This window comes from Mastomys coucha, unplaced genomic scaffold (assembly GCF_008632895.1).
Source record: "Mastomys coucha isolate ucsf_1 unplaced genomic scaffold, UCSF_Mcou_1 pScaffold15, whole genome shotgun sequence".
Classification (NCBI taxonomy): domain Eukaryota; kingdom Metazoa; phylum Chordata; class Mammalia; order Rodentia; family Muridae; genus Mastomys; species Mastomys coucha.
Window position 1 is genome coordinate 97292480 of NW_022196897.1, and position 13904 is coordinate 97306383.

At 35.9% G+C, this 13904-nt stretch overlaps 2 protein-coding genes across 2 annotated transcripts; both read right to left on the bottom strand.

Annotated features, from left to right (window-relative positions):
* Positions 1 to 852: 852 nt before the first annotated feature.
* On the bottom strand, positions 853 to 1806 carry LOC116092310 (olfactory receptor 4F3/4F16/4F29-like). The gene has a single exon (XM_031373624.1). The coding sequence runs from the start codon at positions 1786 to 1788 to the stop codon at positions 853 to 855; it is 936 nt and encodes a 311-aa protein (XP_031229484.1). The 5' UTR covers positions 1789 to 1806.
* Positions 1807 to 12756: 10950 nt separating this feature from the next.
* Positions 12757 to 13695, bottom strand: LOC116092311 (olfactory receptor 4F3/4F16/4F29-like). Its single transcript, XM_031373625.1, has one exon. It carries the CDS (start codon positions 13693 to 13695, stop codon positions 12757 to 12759), a length of 939 nt encoding a protein of 312 aa, XP_031229485.1.
* Between the last annotated feature and the right edge of the window lie 209 nt (positions 13696 to 13904).

Here is a 13904-nt window from a genome sequence, read left to right on the forward strand (position 1 = left end):
CTATCATAAGAGAGACAGTCAGAAAGCTATCTATATTGTGGGTGCACACAGCAGTAATAATTAAAGAAGTAGTCATGAATTTGAGACAGATTGGGGAAGGACATCAGAGGAGTTACAAGGGCAAGAGGGAAATATGAAGATGATATAAATACTATAGTCATGTATAAAATCCTCAAAAAATAAATTATTTTTATGGTAACAGAGAAAATATATATACAAGATAAATGGAAATTGAATGTCTTTGAATAGCAAACTGTTCCATTAAGTGGAAAATGTCAATACATTTTGTTGGCTTTTTCTTGCTCTTCCACACATAGTTCACAAAACTTCTACTTGTACACTTTAGACTCCCATGGGTTCTCTGAAAACTCTAACCTTCTTCTAATACCAGAAAAGTCCTCAAAATTGAAAATGAGTGTATACAACTATACATACATGCAAATCACTTAATCCAATGTCCAAAGATAAATGTCCCATGGAATATAGCTAGCAAAACAGCTCATGAAAGCATTTTCTATTAAAAATGAGAATTTTCCATGTTATGAAGGTCTTAAAGAAACATTTCCTTTTCTGTATGTCTAAGAGTTTGTTTCAAACCAGTACTAATCCTTAAGAATTAAAGCTCCTGATTAATATAGCCTTGCACTATGAATACATGAACCTTTTGTCTTCATTTGGAAAAAATTATCCCTTCCTTATAAGTACCATACAAAATGGTAGATATACATGAATACACACATGAACACACGCGCGCGCACACACACACACACAAACACAGGTTTTCTTCAGAGATTGGCCAAACATTAATTTCCATGCTTAATGGAATGTGAGTGTTATTCACAATGTAGTTATTCAAGAGATTTGTCTATAGCCCACTAGATGTCTGAATACTCTCCTCATTGCCATTTTCATTTCTTGATTCCTCAATGTGTAGATCACAGGGTTCAAAAAAGGAGTAACAACTGCATCAAATAGGGCCAGAAACTTATCCAGGTGTGTAGAGGAAGAAGGCCATGTATAGAAAAATATGGCAGGACCAAAGAATAAGACCACTACAGTCACATGAGCTGAAAGTGTAGACAGAGCTTTGTAGGAACCACTTGAAGAGTGTTTTAGAACAGTAAAAATGATGACAATATAGGAAATGATCAGTATGAAGAAGGAACCCACAGACATGAATCCACTACTGATTGAGACCAGTAATTCTAGTCTATATGTGTCCATGCAAGCAAGTTTGATGAACTGAGGAAGGTCACAGTAGAAGCTGTCCAATAGCTGTCCACAGAGAGGTAAATTTACTATAAAAACCAGTTGTATTACAGAGTGCACAAGACCAACTACCCAGGCAGTAATTAAAAAGAAGATGCACATCTGGGGGTTCATCATAGTCAAATAATGAAGAGGCTTACATATGGCCACATATCTATCAAAGGCCATGGCTATGAGCAGCACCATCTCCACACCCCCAATTGCATGGATGAAGAAGATTTGAATAATACAACCTCTAAAGGAGATGACTTTGTGCTTTTTGAATAAGTCATAAATCATCTTGGGTGAAGTGGCAGAAGAAATACCTACATCAATGAAGGAGAGGTTGGATAGAAGAAAGTACATAGGGGAATGTAGGTGAGGATCAGAAGCCACAGTGAAAATTATGAGACAGTTTCCCATCATGCTTGCCACATACAACATTGAAGATACCAGAAAGAGCAGCAGTTGGATATCCCAGGAGTTTGTGAGTCCCAGGAACACAAACTCTGATGTCACAGAATAATTCACTCTCTTCATTGGCTTTGTTATCAGTATACCTAAAGGAGGATCGAGGAAGCTGTAAAGTATGATATTTATATTAATAAAATGGAAGGGAAAAATATAAGAAGTATGAAATTTGTACTTTAATGTCCCAACCAACCTAAAGACAAACATATCTGAACAAGTTCTGGACATGACTAATTAACAGAGAAGTATAAATTTCACTCATGCTGAAACATCACTTCTCATTTCTTGAAAGTAGTACTATCAAGACCTTTAACTATAACAAGGTTAATGGCTGCTTTTCTCATTGAGTAGTATACATAGCACCTTCCAGTACTACGAAAGCTAACCAATAAGGGTGAAACTTCCATGTGAATATTAGGTTGATTGTTCTAAGTTGAAACAGGGCCAAGAAGTAGTGATGACAAAGGTCACAATTTGAGGGGATAATCTACTAGTATTATTCTGTTAAATTGGCACAGTATTAAACAGACTCCTAATGACTTGTTATATTCAAAGATTAATACAACTCTCAATTCTCATCATGGAAGCTAAATTTTACTATAAATGGCAATTAAGAAAGAGATCCACAACTGACTAATAAAAGACAATAAAAAGACTAGAGAATTTTCAGCCTTAAAAAAGATATCTGTATCACACTCCTCCCCTTAAGACTCTAGAATTATTGTAGAATAGGGGCAGAAAGATTTTTAAAGTTAGACATGGTGAATAAGTACAAGGAAATGGTATTTTCCAGACATAGAATGGCAGTTGCACATATGCATTCACACTCACAAAGAGGGTGTGTGACACATGCACAAGACCTGCAAAAGTTCGAGCCATACTAGACTTCAACATAGAAAGAAATGTTCATGAAGTCCCATCCCTACCTGCGGAGCTATGGGCTATTGATGTGGTGGGAGAAGGGAAGAAGAAAATAATGGACAAAAACAAAATGGAAAAGAAAAAGAACTTGGAATCTAGGAGGATCTAGCAATATTACTTTTGGGGATATTTATACAGGAGAAATAAAATAATTATAGTGAATAATTATCTCTCAATTTTTATTTCAATATAATTTACAAGAAACCAATATATAAAAATAACCTGTGTGCACTAATGAAATCATAATGGCACACACACATACCTTGAAATATTCTTCAACATTTAAAAATGGAATTCTACATATTGTAATAATGTTAATATATTTGGAAGTCATTATACTAAGGGAAATCGAGAAGAGAGAAAAGAAAAATACTCAAGGTCTCACTGAAATGTGGAATTTGAAATCATAGTCATAGAATCAGAGAATACATTGGTAGACCATAAAATAAAAGAAATGGATTGTGGAGACAGAATGAGAAGATGTTAGTCAAAAGATACATACAGAAAGATGGGATCATTAGTTTGGAAAGATTAATTACACATTATTTTGACTATAGTTAATAACAGCATGTTTCACTCCAGATAAAACTGGGTAGAAATTCAAATTATTTTACAGTAAATAAGCATGCAAGGTTATATATATATATGTTAACTAGCCTGATTTAATTATTTCAATTTGTAAATATTTATTTAAATGTTACATAATATATAATATTTGTTAATTATAACTTACTAAGAGAAAAAGAGTAAAAAACGATATGCCTATAGAACTCTAATAAAGTGACCACACAGAAAAGTAAGTTCTATTCTATGCAATGTTCCTGAATTTAATATCTTGCTGCTTTTCACATATGGTTCAGTGATGCTCCTTATAAGATAGAAGCTGGGCCACAGAGTGAGGTAAGTCAGTGAACTGTCAGATCACATTTTTTATCATGCTAGACACAGAAATGGCAGGTGTTTCAAAATCTATCCAGATATTTCCACTATGGCAAATTCAAATGTCTAAGTATGCATTCTAACACAGTGTCAGTGCATAAAGCACTAGGACTCCGTGAGAACCACAGCCCTGGATTATCCAGTTCATAATCTTCCAGATCAAACCTCGGAAAAGTACAATGATGTCATACAAAGCATTTTTGTTCAATTCCCTGGTACAGGGATTTATCACACTATATTGCAGATCTACTTGTATTCTTGTATCTGGTGAAGCAACATGATAGAATAAACAGAATATCGTCTTTAGGTTCAAATGACAAAGATTACTTAGACCCATGAGCTTTAGATTACTTGTCAAATACACTTAAAATAGTTTGATTTTTCTCTTAAGATTTAGGGTAAAGCAATGTAGGAGCTAGAGAAAGGACCCAAGGAGCTGAAGGGTTTGCAGCCCCTTAGGACGAACAACAATATGAACTAACTAGTACCCTCAGAGCTCCCAGGGACTAAAACACGAACCAAAGAGTACACCTGGTAGGACTAATGGCTCCAGCAGCATATGTATAGCAGAGGATGGCCAAGTTGGTCATCAATGGGAGGAGAGGCCCTTGGCCCTGTGAAGGTTCCATGCCCCAGTGTAGGGGGATACCAGGGCCAGGAAGCAGGAGGGGGTGGAGTGGGAAGCAGTGGAAGGGGGGAGGGAACAGGGGTTTGTTTTAGTTTTTGGTTTGTTTTTTTTTTTTATTTTTGGGGGGGGAGGGAACCTTGGGAAAGGAGATATTGTAAATAAATAAAACATCTAATAAAAAAATTTTAAAAAGATTTAGGGTAAAGCAACTAAAATTGTAATAATGTAGTTGTGTATATATTCTATGCATAAATATTAAATAAATATTAATATTTTCTAATTTACCTTTGATAGCACACAAAAGATTTGAAAAATTAATAAATAAAAGAGAAATATTATCAGTAAGAATAGGACATCAAAACTGCAAATTATATATATATATGTGAAGTATATATATACATATACATATGCATATGTATATAAATATATATATATGAACTTCAAAATTTATTTTCATCTTTTTATCCAATAATAGGTTATACTATTCATATTGTTTTAGTGACAAAAGTATAAACTTTCAATAATAAATTTAATATATGTATGCATTTCCTAATAGTGCCTACTAGTGTTGTAACTCACTGATAAGGTTTCCCTAAATTAGACAACAACTCTATAAAGGAAAGGACTGCCTGTGTATCCTTATAAAACTTTCAAAACAAAAAATTAGAAGCAGACATAAAACAGGAACTAATAAATCCTTGCTGAAGAACAGAAGATGGACTTGAATCATTAAAAGATACATGAATGTAAAACCAAAGAAGAAAGGTAAAAGAGATTGGTGAAGTTCAGAAGTGACAGGAAATATGAGATGAGAAATGGAAGAATTGGGAGAAAGGGAAAGAATAGGAAAATGACAAATGAAAAGCAAGAAAATTTAAGAAGAGCTGTATAACTTGAAATGTATAAAATCATGAAAAAAGGGAAAGTATTATATTTACACTAAGTAAAATAATTTATGAACATGTGACTTGAAATGATTTTGGTCCAAGTCTTCAGAAATGACAAATTATACTAAATCCCCAGGTATTTCTCAAGGACTAAAACTCTTGGAACTAATTCTGACTGAGTCTCAGTTGAAAATTTGTCTGTCTATAGGTGGCCAATTCATTCCATCTGAACAAGAATTGAGGGTTTATTTTTGGATGATCCAATTTTGTCTTTATTTTTTGAGTTTTTTTTAATGACATTGAAATTAGAAGAAGATATAACTCTAGAACATATTCAAATATGAAAAATAGACTGATAGAGTTTGACACTAAATATTTAAAAACATTAGACAATACGTTAAATTCCAATTAGAATCAAGAGGAACAGTCTTTCAAAGGTTTCCAGATGTGATGCCAGGGTACAGTGTGACTAAAGCCTTTACCTTGATTTACACAGAATTCAGGAATCTTTGTAAACAGATTTCTAGACCTTCAATCATCATAAAGAGCAAATTTTATAATTATTTTAAAATAAAGATTTGAATTAAGAGGATAGAAACCAACAAAGATTGAACATAGTACACAATTATCTATACTCTTCATTTCCCTTTTCTATCTATAAGTACAATAAGTTCATTGATCTTCCTAGTTCAAACATTTTGTATTTTTTAGCTTCCAAATTGCCACAAACCTTCTCTAATCATAAGCAAAACCAAAACCTCTCTTGTTGATTCCAAAACACCTTTATTTTTACTTGTTATGGTAAGTATAAATAATTCTATATCATTTAAAATATTTAAGTATGTGTATAAAATAAAGTTGTCCAGTAGCTTCAAGAAGCTCAGTTGTTTTAGTAATACCATCTTTATTACTCTAACATTTTTCTCATCCTCTATTACAACTAGAAAAATGCTGATTTGTCAAAACTCTTTACTTCCTCCTTATTCTAACAATTCAAAAATAAAATTAATATACTTATGATGAACAAAACAAGAAACATAATTCTGGATCCTATATCATTTTGAAATTGTCCATATCACATTTTAAAGTTAAATTACAATAAGAAGCATTGTTTTCCATGTTGGGTTTTTTGATTCTCATGTCAACATTTATTTCTGCTCAGGTACCTATGATGTTTCCATAGAGCACACTTGACAAGTCCCTAGGAAATTTTACTCTATTTTATAAGACCACCAGTTTGCACCCATCACTTTTGAAAGCTAATGAATTAAAAACATATAATATTTGTAACTTTTATTTTATGTATCATCAAATTTTTGCTTATTTACCAAGTGATAGAAGTTAAGATAATTTATATAATCACCAGAGTATTTAACTGTAACATCTGATTAATCCATGACATTATGAAGTTATTTCCAATGTCTTAGTTCCCCGGATACAAAGTACTTCTATCTCAAAAAGACTGCCATACTTTCCCAATATGACATTAACTGTTTTTACAATGACTCTCCTATGATGCTCAATTCCTTCTCTTGGATGCTATCTGCTCTGCTCAACTCCCTCGTGAACTTTATGATATAGTCATGTTCATAACAAGTCCACCAAAAGCACCACATGCATAAATAAAGCCACTCTTCTATATATAAAGTTCTACATGTCCATCTATTTTTACCTGTATGAAAAGTACAGTATCTTTACAGACTCAGGAATCCTGTGCTCTCTAACACAAAGTATCAAATGTCTTGCCAAGCCAAATATGAAACCAGTTTTACATACCTCAAGAGACCAATGACCAAGAGATACTACGAACATGTAGTTTAGAAGAAACCTGGGGTTCACGGACATTTTCTCGAGAGAACCATTTGCTTTGGCCCTTAAAGACATGTTTAAAGTCCTTAGTCATCAGGGGTATGCAAATCAAAACAACTATGAGGTTCTATTTTACACTCATCACAATGGCTAATATCAAAAACTGAAGGGATAGCACATGCTGCAAGAATGTGGTACAAAAGAAAAACACCTCTACTGTTGATAGGAGTACAGACTTGTACAACCACTTTGGAAATCAATTTGGCATTTTTCCAGAAAACTGGGAATAGTTCTACATCAAGACCCAGCTATACCATTCCTGGGCTTATACCCAAAATATGCTCCAACATCTCACAAAGACACTTGCTCAACAAGGTTTGTAGCAGCTTTATTAATAATGACCAGAAACTGGAAAGAACCTAGATGTCTCTCAACTGAAGAATGAATATAGAAAATGTGATACATCTATACAACAGAATACCATTTAGCTATTAAAAACAAAAATAACTTGAATTTTTTAGGCAAATATATGGAACATGGGAATAGCATACTTAGTGAGGTAACCCGGTCCCAAAAGGACATGCATGGTATATAAGTGGATATATCCCACTTATAAGTGAATAATGGATATAAAATACAGGTACCATAATATACTCCACAGACCCAAAGAAGCTAAACAAAAAGAAAGGGCCAAGCAAGAAAGCTTGAATCTCACTTAGAAGGGGGAATGAAATAGTCATAAGAAAGAAATGGAGGGAGAGATATAAGAAGGGGGATGGGGAGGGGAATGGGGAGTTCAGGATGAGATGTGAGGAAAGACAGGATGATGGCTAGATGGCCGTGAAAATGAATGGACATCTGCAACAGACAGGAGTGAGGAGGTGGGGTCATCCCAGGATGAGACAGAGACCTGGGGTAAGGGAGGTGCCCAAGAATCAATGAGGGTGAACTTAACTGTGACGTACTACATTGGGGATATAGAACCTGAAGAGGTCACTTCCTATAGCGAGGCAGAAACCCCAGTGGAAGAATAGAGACAACAACCTACCTACAAAACTTTCAACCCAAATTTATCATGTCTACAAGTAATGCAGGCACGGGGGAGGGGGCAGAAACTGAGGGAATGGCCAACCAATAACTGGCCCAAATTGAGACCCATCCCATGAGCCAACACCAGTCTCTAACACAATTAATGATGCTCTGTTATACTTGCAGACAGGAGCATGCTGTCTTCTGAGAAGTCAACAGAGTCAACTAACCGGGACCCTTAGGCTCTCAGAGTCTGGCCCACCAACCAAATAATATACACAGGCTGGACCTAGGCTTCCTCACACATATGTAGCAGATGTGCAGCCTGGTCTTCATGTGGGTCCTGAACAACTGGAACAGGGGCGTATCCCAAAACTGTTACATATAAAGTGGGATATGGTCTAGCTGGGCTGCCTTGTATGGCCTCAATGTGAGAGGAAGCACCTAGCCTCACCAAGACTTGAAGTGCCAGGGTGGGGATATACCCAGGGGAGAGCCCACCCACTCAGAGGAGAAGGGAAGGGGAAATAGGAAAAGGATTGTAGGAGGAAGTTACAAGACGGGCAGTGAGCAGGATATAAAGTGAATAGGTTAAAAAAAATTATGTTGGAACATCTTTTGGGTATATGCCCAAGAGTGGTATAGCTGTGTCCTCAGGTAATGCTATGTCCAGTTTCTGAGGAACTGCCAGGCTGATTTCCAGAGTGGTTATACCAACTCACAATCCTACCAACAATGGAGGAGTGTTCCCCTTTCTCCACATCCTCACCAGCATCTGCTGCCACCTGAGTTTTTGATCTTAGCCATTCTGACTGATGTGAGGTGGAATCTTAAGGTTGTTTTGTTAACAAAACACATGCCCCATTATGTTCATTGCAGCCTTATTTATAATAGCCAGAAGCTGGAAAGAACCCAGATATCCCTCAACAGAGGAATAGATACAGAAAATGTGGTACATTTACACAATGGAGTACTACTCAGCTATTAAAAATAGTGAGTTCATGAAATTCTTTGACAAATGGATGGAACTAGAAAATATCATCCTGAGTGAGGTAACCCAATCACAAAAGAACACACATGGTATGCACTCACTTACAAGTGGATATTGGCCCAAAATCTCAGAATACCCAAGATTCAATTCACAGACCACATGAAGCTCAAGAAGAAGGAAGATCAAAGTGTGGATACTTCGGTCCTTCTTAGAAGGGGGAACAAAATATCCAAGGGAGGAGATACAGAGACAAAGTATGGAGCAGAGACTAGAGGAAAGGCCATCCAGAAACTGTTCCATCTGGGGATTCATCCCATATACAGTTACCAAACCCAGACACTATTATGGATGCCAAGAAGTGCATGTTGACAGGAGCCTGATATAGCTGTCTCCTAAGAGGCCCTGCCAAAGCCTTACAAATACAGAGGTGGATGCTCACAGCCAACCATTGGACTGAGTTCTGGGTCCCCAATAGAGGAGTTAAAGAAAAGACTGAAGGAATTGAAGGGGTTTGCAATCCCATAGGAAGAACAATATCAACAACCAGACCCCCCAGAGCTCCCAGGGACTAAGCCATCAACCAAGGAGTGCACATGGCTCCAGCTGCATATGTAGCAGATGATGGCCTTGTCAGGCATGAATGGGAGGAGAGATCCTTGGTCCTATGAAGGTTCAGTAGATGCCCCAGTGTAGGGAATCAAAGGAAGGGAGGTGAGAGTGGGTGGGAGGAACACCCTCATAAAAGCAGGGAGAGGGAGGACGAGATAGGGGGTTTTCAGGAAGGGGGGGAAACAGGAAAGAGGGTAACATTTGAAACGTGAATAAAAATATCCATTAAAAAATAAATTTTTAAAAAATTCTCATTTTTAAGATTAGTGATACTCTGAAAATTTATAATCTTCCATAATACTATGATTCTAGTATGAATTGATAGTGACATGATCATTCAACATTTTCAAGTTTTAAAATAATTTTTTTTCTTTTAGATATTTTCTTTATTTCTCCATTCCCAGTTTCCCCTCCAAAAAACAAAGAAACAAACAAAAACAACCAAAACAAACCCCTGTTGCCTCCCACTTCCCCATGCCTGCCACCCTGCCCTCTTCCACTTTCTGGCCCTGGCATTCCCCTACACTGGGGCACAGAACTTTCACAGGGCCGAGCTCCTCTCCTCCTATTGATGATTGAATTTGCAATCCTCTACTAATAATTTCTAAATATGCACAATGTATTGTGAATTTATTCTCTTTATTTTATATGAAAATAATTTTCCATACAACATATTCTCATTACACTTTCACTTTCCCCAAATTCTCTTAAATCTTCCCCAGTTACCCACCGACCAGATCCATATTTTTCCTCTTACTAGAACAGAAACAAGCATATAATGATAATATGTAAAATAAAAACAAAAAAGAAACAAGCAGAAAATAGCCAAAAACATACATATATACACAGAGACACACACATTCACTTATACATAATTCCAGTAGAAACACAAAACCAGAAACTAATGTGTATACACACACATACACACACACACACACACACACGCACACGCACACGCACACACACACACACACACACACACATGCACACACAGGATCTATGAGGTTTTTGATTGTCTAAAAGTAGACAATCAAAAAAGCTTTGACAAACATTATAAGGCAAAGAGCCACCAAAAATGCCTTTGAATTCATTTTGTGTTGACAATTTATTGCTGAACATGAGATCTGGCCTTACAAGTGGTTTATATACCCAGTGAGACTCTCTCAGAGAAAACTAACTTTTCGTTTGTGAGTTGTAATCAACTGGAGATAGCTTCTGGATTAGGGATGGGTGCTTGTGTCCATTTCCCCTCTCAGTGCTGGGACTCCATCTGGCCTAGACTGTGCATGCTGCCACAGACTTTGTAAATTCATATGTGTATCAGTCCTACTGTGTTTAGAAGGCCTTGTTTTCTTGCTCTCCTATTCTCATTTTAAAGCTTCATCACAAGTAAGTCAAACACCTTTTTACTGTGGCCCTCAATTTGAAGTCTCTGCCTATATTTCTTCAGACAGCATCATGTAGAATGTACTTTTCTAGGTCTTTCTTGGGCTTTGAATTTATAATATGTGTATTTGTCTTTATAAATTCATATGGACTCACTTTCTTTTCATTGTTCTATAAGTATTATAAGAATTTACTCAGGGTCCAAGCAAGAAGACAAACTGTTCTAATGAGTAAAGCAAGACAATATACTGAAGAAATTATATAATAGTTTGAGAAGATTTATGAGGACATAAGAAAATTATAAAGAAAGCTAGCACCAGCAAGAGTATTATTACACCTATAGTGCTATGAGGATTTCTATAATCAACAGCCAAATCTATAATTCTTTAACAGGATGAGACAATAGGAGGTGTAAATAGGAGAGTATGCCAGCTATTTCTGCAGGTTATCATAGACTTTATTTATCTTCTACTGGAGAGTACATAACCCAGGGATGTGGTGCTATAATTCTCATTGTAACTGAGTAAACTATGTCACTAAACCTATAAAGTCAGTTGCTTTTCATGGCACACATCTGTAGACTAATGAATTTTGTGTTATGTTTCATTTGGTATAAAATATGTCCCCTGGTCAAACAAGACTTTGTGTGAGTTCTTGTGTGTGGCTTGAATGAAGTATTCTATGAGCCCACATATTATTAAGTTAGCAGACATGTAGAGTCTATTTCACTCACAGTTGAATCTGTGACGTAGAAAAGTATAAATGATATACAATAAATGATTGCTCATATGAACTAGATTTACCTAATTTTCAATACACAAAACTGTCCCAGGGAGGCTGTAACCTCATTCTAGATACAAAGCTAGAGGCACTAGAATTCCATAAGGAAAAATAGACATGAGATGGAGACAAAGGATTGTTAATAATGTCTCTCAGTGCCTCCAATTTCAATGGTATGGTTGATTGCTAACCTGGTGACTACAATCATAAAGATACACTTGCAATTAGCTTGAAACTTGGAAGAATTAATAGGGGATGTGGAAAAGAAAGAACTACAACACTATTTCTGTACCATAGTACCAGGATGAGTTAGCATATATAATACGTCTATGAGGTACCTAAATACATACACTGTACCAACTGATAAAAAATACTACAGCTTCATTTGCATCTCTATAATATCATGCAAATGTTTTGTGCTGAATTCTGACATAGAAATATAAAAAGAAAAAATAATATGAGAAAATAGTAAAAAATAAGAAAAAAAATAAATAAATTTGACTGTCATAATGTTAACTGGACATCTTATATTTGTATGACATTTGTGTGTATCAAGTGTGGATGGTTGCAGATTCTAAACACTTTGAATAACCACACAGACAATCAAAAGAGTGGCTAGAGTGTATGCAATGTACAGAAAATAGAAAATATGACCCAGATGAATGTTAATTTGTATATTTTCATGATGTGCTGCCAGTAAGTGCAGCATGTGAGAAATTTATGTTCACAGAAAGACAGACAGACAGAGACAAAAAGGAAAACCATGTTTCTCTTTCTTTTTTAGGTGTTAAAGAACTTTTACATCTTCCTTTCAATTAAAGGTTTACTTCACAAAAAAATTATTCTTTGTGAATTAAATTCTGCAATATTATAATCTTAGTTTCATAAATATAAATTTCATTCCTCACTGTTAGGACAAATTTATATCACTCCTCATAGAAGACAAAAGTCACTGAAATATCAGTATAGGTAAATAAATCCTATCAGGGAAAGTAATTGTTGCAGAATTTGATCAGCAATGCACTGTGTTCAACAATGAATGTTCACACTCCTATCACTTAGGAGATCTTCCCATATTTTAATAGCTGTCTGCACACTCTTTTCATAGCTGTCTTCATATCTTGATTCCTCAGTGTGTAGATCACAGGGTTCAGAAAAGGAGTACCAACTGCATCAAATATAGCCAGATACTTATCCAGGTGTGTAGAGGGGGAAGGCCATGTGTAGACAAATATCAAAGGACCAAAGAACAGGACCACAACAGAAATGTGAGCAGAAAGTGTGGACAAAGCTTTGGAGGAACCACTTGAGGAATGTTTCTGAACAGTGACTATTATGACAATATAAGATATGACCAGTATGAAGAAGGAGCCTACAGAGATGAAGCCACTGTTGGCTGAAACCATTAATTCTAGTTGGTTGGTATCTACACACGCAAGTCTGATGAACCGAGGAAGGTCACAGTAAAAGCTGTCCAAAATATTTGGTCCACAGAATGGTAAATTTACTATATAAACAAATTGAACCAGAGAATGCATAAGGCCCACCACCCAGGCAGCCACTAAGATGAAAATGCACATTCTTGCATTCATAATGGTCAGATAATGGAGAGGCTTACATATGGCTACATATCTATCATATGCCATGCCTATGAGCAGCACCACCTCCACACCACCGATGACATGGATGAAGAAGATTTGGGTGATGCAACCTCTAAAGGAGATGACTTTGTGCTTTCTGAACAGGTCATAAATCATCTTGGGACAAGTGACACATGAAACACCTAAATCAATGAAGGAGAGATTGGCCAACAGGAAGTACATAGGAGAATGTAAGTGAGGGTCGGAAGCCACTGTGAAAATGATGAGAGAGTTTCCCATCATGCTAGCCATATAAAACACTGAAGCAAAAACAAAGAGAAGCACTTGCATCTTCCAGGAGTTAGTGAGTCCCACAAACATAAATTCTGACACAACAGAGTGATTTGTTCCTTCCATTGCTGCTGTTATCCGTGCTACCTGAGGACAGAGGTACAAGAAACTGAAAGATATAATAATTAAATTAATAGTCCACAAAAAGTTAGAGCTCAAGCATATGAAAATCTTTTTGATCCATCAATAAACCTTTATCATAAAGATGAATAGATATATGAGCAAGTGCTTACATGGATACTTATCAGGAGGCTGCAAATTATAAACACTGAAAT

What these genes read in the sequence shown, in the direction of transcription:
- LOC116092310 (XM_031373624.1), bottom strand. Translation starts at nt 1,788, where the DNA reads ATGAAGAGAGTGAATTATTCTGTGACATCAGAGTTTGTGTTCCTGGGA.
- LOC116092311 (XM_031373625.1), bottom strand. Translation starts at nt 13,695, where the DNA reads ATGGAAGGAACAAATCACTCTGTTGTGTCAGAATTTATGTTTGTGGGA.